The following is a 15,523-nucleotide window of genomic DNA, read 5'->3' on the forward strand; positions in this document are numbered from 1 at the left end:
TCTTTGTCTCATTTTTGTACAGCACAGGAACCTGACATTTTACCAGACTTTTTATATCCACTGTATATTGCAAATACGATAAGGATTCGTGTTTGGCCGACCTGAACCCTAATCAGCATAAATTAGCATATGCTAATTAAAAACGTAAAGGGTTAAATGGGCAGTGAAATTTTTTTAACCCCTTCCAATCCGAATCAGCATATGCTAATAAGGATTCGGTTCCGGGTTCGGCCGAATCCCGCTGGGTGGGTTTGGAGGTTCGGCCAAACCCAAAAAATTGGGTTCGGTGCATCCCTAATTGCAAAGTTGCTTAAGATTATGTTTTCTTTTATTAGGAAAAAAATTATATACTGGGTTTACTCGTCCTTTAATGCTAACCCATTATCTTGCTAACCAATCTCTCTTTTCTTCCGTACTAGATATGTAACTCATAGCAATGACAGAATGTCTTATTTGAAACGCTCTATGAAAATTAAAAATGTAAACAGTATTTCTCAGTATTATTAGTATTTATAAAAGCATGTATCACTCAGTCACATGCCTTGTTACAGCAATGCATCAGAAGTCAGATCCAGATACATCCTTTGCATTAAAAAAAAAATAATTCGACCGTTTGGCCCCTAAAATTGGCCAGATATCGATCGGCCAGGTAAGAAAATTCAGTCGGTTCGGAACCGACTGCCCCATTGACGCCAATATAATTTGATCGTTTGGCCCCAGGGCCAACGTGTATGCGGATCTCAACGTGTATGGGGGCCTTAATAGGCTACTACAAGTTACATAATGAAAGGAAGGATTTAACTGACTGAAAATCAGACCCTTTATCTTTATAAATGGACCAGGTATTTAAAATTAAACAATATAGGTGGGGATATCGGGTAAAGATCTGCTCGTTTGGCGATCTTGACGTGTATGGGGGCCTTAACCTGGCCGATCCATATCTGGCAAATTTTAGGCCAGATATCGGTTGGGCAGGCCCCTACTATCGGCCTGTGTATGGGGACCTTAACTCATCACAACTTATTGCTGTCAACTGCACTGATACAATGAAGCATGTTAGTAAATTACGTGTGTGTCAGAACACTGAACATTGTAAATAAGGCAAAACTAGCTGCGAAGAGCGCAGTGTTACCCAGCCAGAATCAAAGATGGCCCCTGTCTCCCACAGAGCCCTCCTACTAACTTCCTAGATTATCTGCGTTGTAGTGGGCCGCCCCGTCGCACCCCTTAAGGCTATCGTCTTGAGAAAATACTGTTCGGAGCCTGATTATAACGCTATTTTTTTTTTTAAATCGAAAAGCTCGGCTTTCTGTTATTGTAGGGCTTTGGCGTTTGTCTGACTGGGGTTTAGAGTCGCAGGATGTCTCGCTACTCAAGGCCGCCCAACACATCCCTCTTCGTCCGAAACGTGGCTGATGCCACCAGGTACGAGCCCAGTTTGCAGGTTTGGGTGTTGGGGCAAAGGCTGGAGGTAGTTCTTAAATTCGGCGTCAGTTCGTAAAACGCTGAGGCGCACTAGAAAGAGAAATGCCACCTGTATGGCCTAGTTCCGTCTCTTGCCTTTATTACAGTATGTAGAGCCGAATTGCTGGCTGGGGAGTTCCGCAGTGACTGGAATTGTTTTTTCCGTGAGAATGTGTATGTTTTTGGCATGTGCTATTTAGTCGCATGCTGGATGTGCGATGGGCCCGAATTCCGACGCTGCTTCTGTTACGTGCGGCGCTTATAGGGGCCCAGAGTGATAATAATGCGCCTGACTGAGGCCGCTTTTTACATTCAAACTCCATTTGTACTGTGAGAGAAATGAATTAATACAGCTTAGCTAGCTGCTATAACGTCCCAGTTTTGTTGTTGGAAACAAAGGAGTCGGCTATGGCCGTACAATTACCCGGGCACTTGATTTGAGCTGCCCAGCCCACCATAGAATTTCATTTGAAAATAAACAAAAGAAAAAAAGGCCTTTCTATATTTTTTTTTTTTTTTTTTACATCAAGAATAACTTACTGGCCAGGTGGTAACTGTATTTGAGGATTAGAGTACTAGTAGTTGACATTTGGCCCATATCAAATCCCAGATTGTAATTGCTGCTATACACATCTTTTGCTTTGGGTCCAAAGGAGTATACACCTTATTCAACAGAGTTAATCATATAGGGATTGTGCTGAACATAGATTAAAATAGGCAAAAACTATTTTTTTTATTACTAAACAAGAAATTGAAGCTGCACAAAGTTTTATCCGTGGAAGGTAGGTAACTGGATTACCAGGGCTCAGATAGTTTTGCATTTATCTACCAGACAATGACCAAAGACGGAGTATCTTAAATTTCTGTTTAGATGAATAAAAACAAAAAAATATTTTTTTGTGATTAAAACAGGTGAAACAGACTAATTAAAGTTACTCCATGTTTGATCCTTGGGAGGTAGATTACCAGGATTACCACGACACAGATCATTCGCCTGTAATTATCTACCTTGCTAGGACTAAACATGGAGTAACTTAAATTCCCACTGTTTAGATAAAGAAATAAAAAAAAAAAAAATCATTAGACTTTACATACATTTATACTAAGGTAGACAATTTCTTCTCAGGTGTATTTAAATCGTGCACTTGAGCATTTTCTGACAAATTTATAAGCAGCAACAGAAGGCACCTTGGGTATCTGGCATTTCTCTGCTGGCTGAAATACCCAGGCATAGAACTGCTACATGTGATATTAGCTTTAGGTTAAAGACACATGGAGCTACTAGTAGCAGCTACTTGTCATGGCAGAGGCAATTCTCAGTATTGTATATGAAAGGGTATCTTCTAGCATTTAGTAGCTGTGACAAGTAGCTGCTACTAAGTTGCTCCATGTGCCGTCACCCTTGGGTGTGCAAGGTGTTGCAAAGGAGCCACATTTTGTAATGTATTGGCCCTTCTTAGGCTTTGTTAAAATCCTCTGGTAGATTAATGTACAGGTATGTGGTCTTTTATCTGGAAATTCATTATATGGAAAGTTCTGAAATACAGCAGTGACATTTTCTATAAATGTCTAACAAACATTATTTTTACCTGTTTTATATTAAAGCATAAATCCACATTTGCAATACAAATCTTTTGTAGTTATTTTTTCATGTTTTAATGTTTTTAGTAGCCTTAAAGAAACAGCTCAGTTTAAAAATGAAACTGGGTACAAATATAGGCTTGTGCAAATAAAAATGTTTTCCTTATAGTTAATCAAAAATGTGATCTATAAAGGCTGGAATGAACTGAAGTGTAACATAATAGCTAAAACACTACTTCTTCCTGTTAATCAGCTATTTTTTTTTGCTTTAAATATAATAACACCTCTATTTACAGGCTTTAAGCGAACCTATAGGGTTTCTGCAACGATTATTGCTGCAAAGTGCAATTTCATCTCTTTTTAACTGTTCATGCCCTGCATGCCTCTTGGTTACTTGACTGTAACCCTTTTAGTAAATGTAAGGGGATTGTGACCCCACAGGAAACTTTAGGGAGGTGATAATGTTGTGTCCAAAGAACCACTGAAGAATGAAACATTACACAAGGTTAAAAATGATGTTTTGTTGCCCATGGTAAATCTCTGTTACTGCAGGCAACACATTTCCCTAGTTCCTTCCCACCAGCAATAATGTGAATTGAGTGGGAAAACCTACACCTTGCCAAGTGGCACAGTTTCATTGAGAGGTAACGTAGGTTTGCCCATGGCAATTCAGCATATTGAAGCTATTGAGAAATCCTCAGCCAATGCAAGTGAATAAATAAAATGATAATCAATCCATAAATGCTAATTTAGATAGTATATAGAGAGGGAATGTTTTTTGCACACAATTAGTTATACACCTTTTTTAGCCAGAAGCTTTGTTGTATATGGTCGTGTATTGCCTTCAGAATGTCTGCCTGGCTTTTCTTTACATTTGCACTGACCTGACTCTAAAAAGAAGCTTCTAAGTATCAGGCTGTTTAGATGTAAAACTCTGCAGGTTGTCCAGATTCCACTTAATAGCTTTTTTATTTTACAGTGGTGTTGATTAAATCTAAACTTTGTTCATTCTCTAAACTGTGCGTCCGCACTGTCAACTTTGTCTCTCTACCTTGCACACTTCAGGCCGGAGGATTTGCGTCGTGAATTTGGTCGGTACGGCCCAATAGTAGACGTTTACGTTCCACTTGACTTCTACACTCGCCGCCCACGAGGATTTGCTTATATACAATATCCTTTATTTGCTTGTGTTATGCAAGTGTGTCAAGGTGCCTGCACCCTAACTAAATGTGTTTATTTCTCTGTCTCAGAAAATGTAAAGTATTCCACAGTAGCTGGCAAGCACCCCAAGGTTTGAATGAGCCTGGTTAGATAGAGCCAAGCGTAAAGCCCAAAGACACCTTTGAAGTTGCAGCTTCAAGGAATAAAGAGGGAGGGTGGAAAGAGATAAGAAAGCTGGAAGAGGGGAAGTTCTTGCCAAGCACTAAAGACACAGCGTGCACCAAGCAGAGGGTTCACATTTCCTACCTTTTAACCCAAAGCCAAGTCTGATTTGGTTGATCGGTGTCCAAGTTCACCTTGCAAGTTTTAAAGAGTAAAGGTCAAGGTTCAAGATCAAGTCAAATGAGGTAACCGCAAAAGTCTATTTGTATCCTACTACTCAAAAAAATTTTTCTTACCAATCTGCACTGCAAGCAAAAATGTTACGTTTAAGCAAAATTCTAAAAAGAGTTGTTTAAACAGTAGATTGTGTTTGTTTTTTGTTGTATTTTTACTGGTTTTCCCATCATAAGTGCAGTATGATGGTGAATAGACTAAGTTAGATTGTGCTTGTTTAAAAATTTCTGGAAGACCGTCTTTATGGGTCGAGCAGGCTCAACAGAAGCATTTCACTCATGATTTCCCTACAATTAATAATAATTGATACTTTGTGTATACTAGGTGCATTATTCAATGATTCCTCATTTTAGAGAATGAGTATGACATGTGGGTGACAGATGCTTCAGTTAAGCTTTGCTTTTGTATAGATTTTTTTTTTACTCAGCAGTTCAGCTGTTTTTAAAGTTAGTGAATAATATGCCTTTTTTTTTAAAAAAAATAATAAAAAAAACATATATTTAAATATATATATTCCATGGCTTTGTAAAGGCTCAAGACTATAGGCAAAGGAGTGGTCTTATATCCTTATATATTAAAATTGGGGGAACATTATTTTGGATAATACACAATTTAAAGTGCTAAGCACTATATTTAAGGTTATATTTTTATATTCATGGCTTTGTGTATTTTATGTACAGAAATGATATTTAACATGGGGTTGAAATGATCAGGTATAAGAAGTGAAGCTCCCAGTCTTCTTTTAAATCTAAAGTTAATTTTGCTTTTCTTGCCGAGTAAAATGTTTGAGAGCTAATGTGTTCAAAGGTAAGATATTGTTAAAGCAAGCACTGTGTCCTATTTCAAATAGGCTGGCTAAGGGAAGTGTATAAAATAGTGCATAAAATAGGGAAGCTCGTATTAAAATAATTTTTTAGAGTGATATAGTAGTTGTTCTAAAATGTTAATTAAAGGTAAATATCCCTTTTTGTTTTGTGTGTGTTTGAGAATGTTCCAGCTTTCACTCCAGAATTAAGTAAACAAAGGATTGCACAGCAGAATAATGTATATGATTTGCTCAAACTGCTGAGAAACCCTAACTTAAAAATACATAAAAAGCTTCTCTTTTAGGCCACTGGTACATAGTGTATTGTGACCAGCTGTGTTCAAGCAAAGAGTTTTTTGACCATAGTTTAGCAGAGAAAAGCCTATATCTTCCATATTTGTCCTCGAACTTTCATAATGGATGGTGTGATATATGATATTGGACAGTTTCATCAGTTTTGTTTGTGCAAAATGCCCCATGTGTCCATCTCCTTAAGTGCTACCACGTGATGCATGATAAATCCCCCCTCCCCTTTAATTTATTATATTATAGAGACTAAGTTGATGTATTTTATGGAATGCATGCTCTATGCAGAATACTGTCAGTTTAGGATGTCCCTAGAAAAAGCTCCCCCTTAAGACTGTCATTATTATATACAGTGGTGTGAAAAACTATTTGCCCCCTCCCTGATTTCTTATTCTTTTGCATGTTTGTCACACTTAAATGTTTCTGCTCATCAAAAACCGTTAACTATTAGTCAAAGATAACATAATTGAACACAAAATGCAGTTTTTAAATGAAGGTTTACGTTATTAAGGGAGAAAAAAAAACTCCAAATCTACATGGCCCTGTGTGAAAAAGTGATTGCCCCCCTTGTTAAAAATAACTTAACTGTGGTTTATCAATTTCAATTTTCAATTTCAATATCAATTTCTGTAGTCACCCCCAGGCCTGATTACTGCCACACCTGTTTCAATCAAGAAATCACTTAAATAGGAGCTACCTGACACAGAGAAGTAGACCAAAAGCACCTCAAAAGCTAGACATCATGCCAAGATCCAAAGAAATTCAGGAACAAATGAGAACAAAAGTAATTGAGATCTATCAGTCTGGTAAAGGTTATAAAGCCATTTCTAAAGCTTTGGGACTCCAGCGAACCACAGTGAGAGCCATTATCCACAAATGGCAAAAACATGGAACAGTGGTGAACCTTCCCAGGAGTGGCCGGCCGACCAAAATTACCCCAAGAGCGCAGAGACAACTCATCCGAGAGGCCACAAAAGACCCCAGGACAACATCTAAAGAACTGCAGGCCTCACTTGCCTCAATTAAGGTCAGTGTTCACGACTCCACCATAAGAAAGAGACTGGGCAAAAACGGCCTTCATGGCAGATTTCCAAGGCGCAAACCACTTTTAAGCAAAAAGAACATTATGGCTCGTCTCAATTTTGCTAAAAAACATCTCAATGATTGCCAAGACTTTTGGGAAAATACCTTGTGGACCGACGAGACAAAAGTTGAACTTTTTGGAAGGTGCGTGTCCCGTTACATCTGGCGTAAAAGTAACACAGCATTTCAGAAAAAGAACATCATACCAACAGTAAAATATGGTGGCGGTAGTGTGATGGTCTGGGGTTTTTTTGCTGCTTCAGGACCTGGAAGGCTTGCTGTGATAGATGGAACCATGAATTCTACTGTCTACCAAAAAATCCTGAAGGAGAATGTCCGGCCATCTGTCCGTCAACTCAAGCTGAAGCGATCTTGGGTGCTGCAGCAGGACAATGACCCAAAACACACCAGCAAATCCACCTCTGAATGGCTGAAGAAAAACAAAATGAAGACTTTGGAGTGGCCTAGTCAAAGTCCTGACCTGAATCCTATTGAGATGTTGTGGCATGACCTTAAAAAGGCGGTTCATGCTAGAAAACCCTCAAATAAAGCTGAATTACAACAATTCTGCAAAGATGAGTGGGCCAAAATTCCTCCAGAGCGCTGTAAAAGACTCGTTGCAAGTTATCGCAAACGCTTGATTGCAGTTATTATTAGGTTCAGGGGGCAATTACTTTTTCACACAGGGCCATGTAGGTTTGGATTTTTTTTCTCCCTAAATAATAAAAAACCCTCATTTAAAAACTGCATTTTGTGTTTACTTGTGTTATCTTTGACTAATAGTTAAATGTGTTTGATGATCAGAAACATTTTGTGTGACAAACATGCAAAAGAATAAGAAATCAGGAAGGGGGCAAATAGTTTTTCACACCACTGTATTTCAGGAAATAATAGTTACCCTAGAGCAGGGGTGCCCAAAAGGTAGATCGCTGTCTTCCAGTAGATCACTTTAAAGTTTCTGGTAGACCTCGAGGTGGAATGCAGGGGGGATGACATCCCGCCACTTCTTTTTCCCCCAGCATACTGGAGCTTTTGAGTTCGCCTGCTCTAGCCAGTCTTTGTAGTTTCATCCTAGTATAGAAGATTGTGCTTTCCCGGCCGCTGTATATATTTGTTTCCACTTCTCTGTGTGCAGACTACAAAGTGGGTCATGAAGGGAAGTAAAAACTACTACTATTCTTTCAAATTAAACTTGAAGTTGGCACTTGAATATGTGGGCATGTTATGTGGGCATTAAATGTGAATTTGGCACTGCTTTTTTATATTGCTATGTGTATTTCTTAAACATCGATTGATACTTTTGCTTGCTTGCTTATTGCACAAAATGATAGACTTTGCAATATTTAACTGTGGTAGAGCCAGGTGGCAAGAGTAGATCACAGAATGACAAATTCTGAGCACCCCTGCCCTAGAGAGTTAGTTCATTTAGTTCACGTAGAATGCAGGTAAGGTAGAAAGCCTGTATCATCAGTTATTGGCAAGTAAACCATGGACCATAATTATCCAGGGCTGTATTTATAATTAGGCATTTGAAGGCCCCCTGCCTAGGGTGGCAGTTTTAAGGAGGCAGCTCTTGAGTGCGCAAGAAAAATGCTCATTGCGAGTTAAATAACGCAAAGAACATTGCGTCTTAATTATGATGCCTGTCCTTTTAGTGAATCGTGCGTTAAGTCGAAAAAAATTAGAAGCAATAAAATTTTTAACGCATGCTATAAATAGCGCTCGTTTTAATGCACTTTAGAGAATCAACCCCTTAGTATTTGCAAGAGTCCTTTGCAACAGCTTTAGCTGGGTACATGTGCAGAATGTCTTTCAGTAAGTGTGTGTGTGTATAGATATAGATATAGATAGATATAGATATATATAGATAGATAGATATATATATATAGCTTTGGTCATTGGGAGTAATATTTTTTTTTTATATGCTTCTCAATTAAAAGACTCCGCATTATACCCTAAGTGAAGCATGCAATCAAAACAAAAAAACCTTTTTGCTAAAATCCTTAATAAATTATATAGCTGCAAAGATTTCAGGAATCAATGAAACCATCCTGTTCAGCTTTCTTATCACTCCCCTCTACATAAACTAGTTTAACTGAGCATATAGATATCTTTAGGTCACAGTGTGATCTGAGGGAGCCTGTGTGTGATTCATGATTCAGCTCTGCTGGTGTTTTTTTTTTTTTATCACACTCAAATGGTGTACATAGCTACTGTTTAACTCAACATGCTGTAACGATTCAAAAAGCATATAGTACTAGTATAAATGTAGTAGTAGTCATGGATGGGGTTCCTGCTCCCAAAATGCTAATGTGCAAAGAAGCATATTCTACATCAGTGTTATATTATCTTAGTCTGTGTTGTGGGCCAACAGACAGACAGATTCCCTAAAATTAAGAGGAAGTTAGATACTTCAAAAAGGTGTTTTTTTCCCCCACTGGGTATATGAAGTTTGAGATTTTTTTTGTTGCTCTGAGGAGATATGTTTCTAAATTAGGGATTGATTTGGCTGAAACCTTGGTATCTAAATGTAACTGGTATAAAATGTAATTATTTAGGCTACTGTCATATGGTATGTTTTCTCTGCAGAGTGGATGTTGGCCAGGGAATGCACACTTAAGTATTTTCTGGCCACAGTCTCCTTGATGTGCACAGTCCTGCCAGTACACATGTATATGTATCGGAGGAGGGCCAAATTGTACCTCCTGTATTTTGCAATATGTTTTGTCATTAAAGCAATAGGCAAAATTATGTTCAGTGCAAGGCCTATTGATTATTGAACTCTTGTGGAATAAGGGGTATACTGCCTATTTATCATATAATCTTAGTGCTAAACAATTAAAGGAAATAATTTTAGTTTGTGTACATATCTTGAATAACTAAATTTGAATTTGGCCAATTCATTTGTAGAGAATTTTGTATTGAGTAAAATGCAAACATTATGGATTTGATGCATTCATAGTTTCAACAAATGCAAGCGTTATATTCTTGATGTAAAATTATTTCTGCATAAAATTTTGAGGGGAATGAATAGCTTGTTTATCTGAAAATAAGAAACATTTGCAGATAATGGAGGTTTTTCGTTCATTGTGTGTTGGCTGACTAGAGGCACTGTTGTTTGATTGTAGTAATCCTTCGTCTATCAGAGCTTAGCTCCCCTGGAGGCAATACAGAAGAGAGTCAGAAGCTTTTATAGTAATCAGTAGCTGATATGTTTGTAGAGTGACGCAGACACGTCTAAACTAATTTCTGTAGAAATACATAACATATCTATCCAAACCAATGGAAGTTAAAACAAAAAAACTTTATATACTCAGAATTGTTACCTCTTGTGGTTTATATAATGTAGTGTGCACTATAATCCAGATCTCCTTAACGAAAAGTCAGGTTTGAGGATGTTCGTGATGCTGAAGATGCCCTGTATAATCTTAACAGGAAATGGGTTTGTGGTCGACAAATTGAGATACAATTTGCTCAAGGTGATCGGAAAAGTAAGTAACGAATAAGGCTTTTGTTACTACTTCACTACATTGGAATATTTTTAATTGAAGTGATCTGCATCTGTTGGGCATTGTTTTATGTAAATGGTACATAACACAATTCTTTAACTAATGAGCCTTTTTGTATATAAAAATACATTTCTTAAAAAGGAAAATTTGCTTGGCATTAAACAAAGGACAAGTTATTCATAATGTTAATACAATTTATTGTATAAATATTCTACTGAGTTGTCTCCTTATTAACTGTAGCTCCTGGACAAATGAAATCCAAAGAGCGCCATGCCTGTTCACCAGTTGATCGCAGGAGATCCCGAAGCCACAGCAGAAGGAGAACACGTAGTCGGAGCTCCTCTTGGGACCGTGGTAGGAGGAGGTCTGGCAGCTTAAAATCGTAAGTTATAACTTATGAAATGTCAGACCAACAGACCTTTAACATCATGAATAAAATTAATTAGTGAAATAATTTGTCACCTAAGGTAACAAAGTGTTACCTTAGGTGAGCGTCTGCCTATTGAAAGGCCTTGGGTGTAAAGGTGGCCATACACAGGCCGATAAGCTACGGATATCGGCAGCTTATTGCCCGCATATGGACACTTACGATGGGCTTGCCCAGATCTCGATTAGGCAGGTTTGATTTTTCGTCTGATTGTTGATGTGGTCCCCAAACCGATGGGCGCTTATACTCGCTGTTCTAGTTGTAATTAGCCTGATATTGCCCACCCGTAGAAGATCTTATTGTGTATGGCCACCTTAACAAGATTCTATCCCAGATGTTCTGCTTTTTAACATAGCAGTGTGCTATATCTTTCTGAATGGGGTCTTTTAAACAAGGAATCTGCCCTCCTTGACATTGCTAACTATAGTTCTCAGCATGATTTGACAATTGACTGCCATTCGCAAGCAAAAGATATATAAAGTAGGGACGTCCAACTTAAGAATAGCATCTCTCTGATATGGCATCCAATCACTGAATTCTGAAGAACTAAAGCTGAACAAAAAAGTATGGTAGAAATGTTGCACATTTTACATTTGAGCTTCTATACCAGTCCAGCACATCCACAGCCCTTTAGCAGTGAAGATCTATGCCTCTGAATTTACTCCCACTGTGCCTAGTGCTTAGTTGTTTCACTAATACAAAATTAATTTATTATAGCTTTCATTTTTTTTGTCTTTTGTTTAAACTTTAGGTTTAAGGAATGCTTATAGTCTTTAATAAAGTTAACAACATAGGATAAGATATAGGTATAGACCCAAATTTGAACAGTATCCTCATTCATGTTGTCAGTGACAGGCTTGGCTGGCTAATAGTGTATTGTGTGTGCTTCCTAGCCAGTAGTTCTTCAATTTGTTCCCAAAAGCAGATGCCATCTTCATATAGCTTTAAAATTGCTGAACTTTTATCTAATGTATAATCAACATCGTTAAACTCAATAAAAATATAAGTTACAAAAAAAATTAAAAGTGCTGAGCATTGGCACTGATGACATACCTTACATACCATCAAAATGGAAAATACATTAGTATATTAAAGGAACAGTAACACTGATAATGAAAACGTTTTAACGTAATTAAAATATAATGTACTGTTGCCCTGCAATTATAAAAGTTTCATGTTTGCTTCGGAAGGAATTCTATAGTTGATAAATAAGCTGCAGTGTAGCCACTGGGCCAACCATTCAAGCTGGGAAAAATGGAGAAAAGGCACAGGTTACATAGCAGATAGACTCTGTTGAATACAATGGCAATTTACACAGCGTATCTGTTTTCTGCTATGTAATCTGCGCATTTTTTTTCCCCCCAATTTGAATGGCTACACGGCAGTTCTGTTTATATAAACTATTGTAAGTATTTGAAGCAAACACACAACTTTAACCAGTGCAGGACAGAGGAGTCGGGCGGTACTATAAACTGAGGAGTCGAATGATTTATGTACTGACACCACAGCACTGCTTTTGAGAGCTGGATTAAATAAAAAGGATGTCATACAAATTCTACAGATAACCACATTTGGCTCATGGGTGTCCAGCTGGACAGCACTTTTTTAGGGTACTGATGGTACAGAATACTGGTGCCCTTAAGTATGCTCCGCCTTGAGTCAGCATGCTACCAGTGATTCCTGTGCAATCTAGAAGTTAAGGAAATAGCAAGTAAATCTCTTTTGTACCAATGCAGGGTGAAAGGACCATTGTATGATAGAAATGACATTAAGCTGGTCTCTAATAGCTGGTTTTAGGACATAGCCTTTCTTTGTCAAGTGATAAAAAATAAAAAAATCCCCTATCAGTAGTGCAGTAATGAACTGTAGAAAGGAGGTGCCCACAATTGCTGACATAGGGCTGCTGGCTTTGTGTTCAACAAAGTATATTTGTTTTCTCATCTCTGCTTCATTTACATTAACAGGCAAAGCTTTAGGTTATAGCTTAACTGGAGTTAAAAATATTCCTTTACAGCAAACATAACCTTATATTTATCACAAAAACTGCAATAACACAGCAGCCACTGAAGTTATAAAGCATATATATGATATTCTATAGAAATATAAAAAATGGTGTTCTAAATTGGTTATTACATGTATTTACACTTGTTTTTAAAAGTTAATGCAAAGTTTGACTAAATTGTAGAACATGTGAGCTTATTTTCAAGGGTTATCTGTGTATTTCCTTCAGATCAAGGCACAGAAGGCATTCTTACAGTCATTCAAAGTCACGTTCAAAATCTCCTCAAAGGCGTTCCAGGACACCGCAGAGACATTCCTTCTCTAGAGGACGCTCAAGATCAATGGAGAAATCACCTTCTGGCTCACCTCCAAAGGAATCTAGCTCTGGGTCAAAGTCCAGGTCAGGCCAAAGGCGATCTGGCTCCACTAGATCCCACTCGAAATCTCCTCGTCATAGACATTCAAACTCTTTATCACAAAAAGAAGCAGCCAGACATTCTAGTTCTCGTTCCCGGTCTCGGTCACGTTGTTATCGGGGCAAAAACAGTAGACAGTCTGGGTCTGACGAAGACTAGTGCATATTCTTGTACCTCTTAAGGTTGTTGCAAGTTTTGTCCACAATTGGCAGACTTCTCATCTGCCAAGAAGTTTACAATATCAGCTAGACTTCCTTGCTTACTTTCTAAAAAAAAAAGTTAAAACATTACATGTGAGAATGGGGGCAAGCAGCTCTCATAAAGTTTCTTGGGCCCTCTAAGACCTCCGTGCATATTGTGTGTGTGTTTTTTTTTTTGTTTGAAACACCTGTAAAGCATTCTTTTTAGAAAACATATTAATTTTGTCATTTGGTTGGACTGCTGAATGTTTCAAAGTATTCTCTGGAGTGTGTTCCTGAAATATATGCCAGTGCTTTGTTTTACTGTCTAGACCAACCACCTAATATTTATCAAAAAGTGTTAAAATGAAACATTTTCATAAATGTAATTGTGTAAGGGAAGATCTGGCAAGCTTGCTAGGCTTAAACCGAATGAGGGTACAATTTTGTCGTTTAGTGCAAGGATAGTGAGAATCTTTCCATCTTATTAAAATATTTTGATACATACACATATATGTGTAAAACTAACACTGAAATCTAAAGATTGATATTCATTTCAGCAATAAGGGTTGCGGCACCAAGTTTTACAAATGTGCTTTTGTTGAAGACGTATGTTTTACGATTGTAAATGACAATTTTTATTTTCTGGAAAAAGCTGCACAAATACAGGTTTTGTTTGTTTACTGTGCTGCATAACCATTGTTTTATTGCTTTCTGCAGTGTTTTCTGCATTAGTCAAGTATTTTTTAGATGCAGTAAATAGTTTCATAATGCTTTGATTCTGCCTCAAGTGCTGTCACTTGAAATGTTGGACAGTTGAGTATTTTGTCCAATGGTTTTAATAAACTGAAAGTTTCCAAACGAAATGGTGTGATTTTCTCTTTTTTTAAAGTGAATTCTTATAGTAGGTATGCAGAAGGCAGTGATAAGTACTACAAATTGAGAGTTGAACTGAGGAAACGGTTATCATTTAGCAAACTCAAAAACCTCTTCCCAGTAAAGCTGGTCATACACTGTTAGATCCCTTATGCAGATAGTGAGGCTCCTAAATGAGAATATCTTTGCTTGATTTTGCCACTGACGTGGTTAATCTTTTGGCCCCAAGGCCATGAAGAGGAGAAGCCAGCGCAGTGCCTAGGTAGTAAATCATCTTAATCATTTTAAATGTAAAATTATAAAGCTACAGACCATATAAGCTGTGGCTCAGGGCTGATAAAACTCTCTTTGCAAGGAACTGCCAACACCAGCTGGTAGGCTGTCCAAACAGGAAAATCGCACTGATTTGGTACTATTTATGCTTTTTCTCACCTGCTTCATGTCTATTCCACAGATCTGATTGGCTGAATCTTGCCAGCCAATAGTATCAAAATAATGCTAATGAAGCAGGAGAGGGAGGTCACACACAGTAGCATGTTAGTGTGAACTTTATTTGGTTGCCTGCCAAGTCCTGGTCCAGGAAGTCCCCTACAAAGGGAGCAGGGCAGAAAGAGATTTGGCAGTGCTGATTGACAGCTTATATGGTCTGTAGCTCCAAAAAACATTTAAAATAAAAAAGCTGATGTATAAACATGTTTTTTTTCTGACAGGGACTCTTTAAATGTAAACTATTGTCTGAATGTGAACATTCACTTTAAATATGTATGAAAATCATATACAGTGTATTACAAATTTAAAGTTTTTTTTAAATTAACTATAAACCGAAGAAGAGTATACCACCCATTTATTATTCAGTGATATTCTTCAAAGCATTATTGCAGCACCAATAATTTACACATCATATTTCATTTATTTGGAATGTCTGCCAGTTTTCTTTTATTGGATTTAGACTGAGGACTGTCTTAGGATCCAATTATAGTCTGTTTACTAAACATTTATATTTACAAGAAAACTAGTGCAATAAAAATTAAATTAGTTATGTAGTAAGAAATTATGAGCACTGGTTTATTACCTATTTACTAAGCATACTATCTCTCCTTGCCCATGCTTGGACCAAAACATAGTTGTCACAGCTAAAAAAAAAAACAGTATGTCAAAAAGGCAAGTTACGGAGACTGGAGCACAAGACACATTAACCTAAGCGTGGTACATCAGTATACAGCCATGTGATAACAGAAGTACCCTGTGGCAATTTCTTACTTTTTCAGCGTACAGATATTATTGTGCATCATCATGCAAGCACACACCTACACTCAAAT

General features: G+C 37.6%; 1 protein-coding gene across 1 annotated transcript; it reads left to right on the forward strand.

Moving 5' to 3' along the window:
• The first annotated feature begins 1,220 nt into the window (after positions 1–1,220).
• srsf12 (serine/arginine-rich splicing factor 12) lies at positions 1,221–14,194 on the forward strand. The gene is made up of 5 exons (NM_001007945.2): positions 1,221–1,425; positions 4,111–4,215; positions 10,184–10,287; positions 10,546–10,687; positions 12,963–14,194. The coding sequence occupies exons 1-5, from the start codon at positions 1,361–1,363 to the stop codon at positions 13,306–13,308; spliced, it is 762 nt and encodes a 253-aa protein (NP_001007946.1). The 5' UTR covers positions 1,221–1,360; the 3' UTR covers positions 13,309–14,194.
• The last annotated feature ends 1,329 nt before the right edge of the window (positions 14,195–15,523 follow it).

This window comes from Xenopus tropicalis, chromosome 5, assembly GCF_000004195.4.
Source record: "Xenopus tropicalis strain Nigerian chromosome 5, UCB_Xtro_10.0, whole genome shotgun sequence".
In the NCBI taxonomy this organism is placed as follows: Eukaryota; Metazoa; Chordata; class Amphibia; order Anura; family Pipidae; genus Xenopus; species Xenopus tropicalis.

Excerpts from the sequence above, each read along its gene's own strand:
- srsf12 (NM_001007945.2), top strand. The coding sequence starts at position 1,361 with ATGTCTCGCTACTCAAGGCCGCCCAACACATCCCTCTTCGTCCGAAAC. Across the intron at positions 4,216-10,183 it reads CGAGGATTTGCTTATATACA|GTTTGAGGATGTTCGTGATG; the intron begins ATATCCTTTATT and ends ACGAAAAGTCAG. Across the intron at positions 10,288-10,545 it reads TGCTCAAGGTGATCGGAAAA|CTCCTGGACAAATGAAATCC; the intron begins GTAAGTAACGAA and ends TATTAACTGTAG.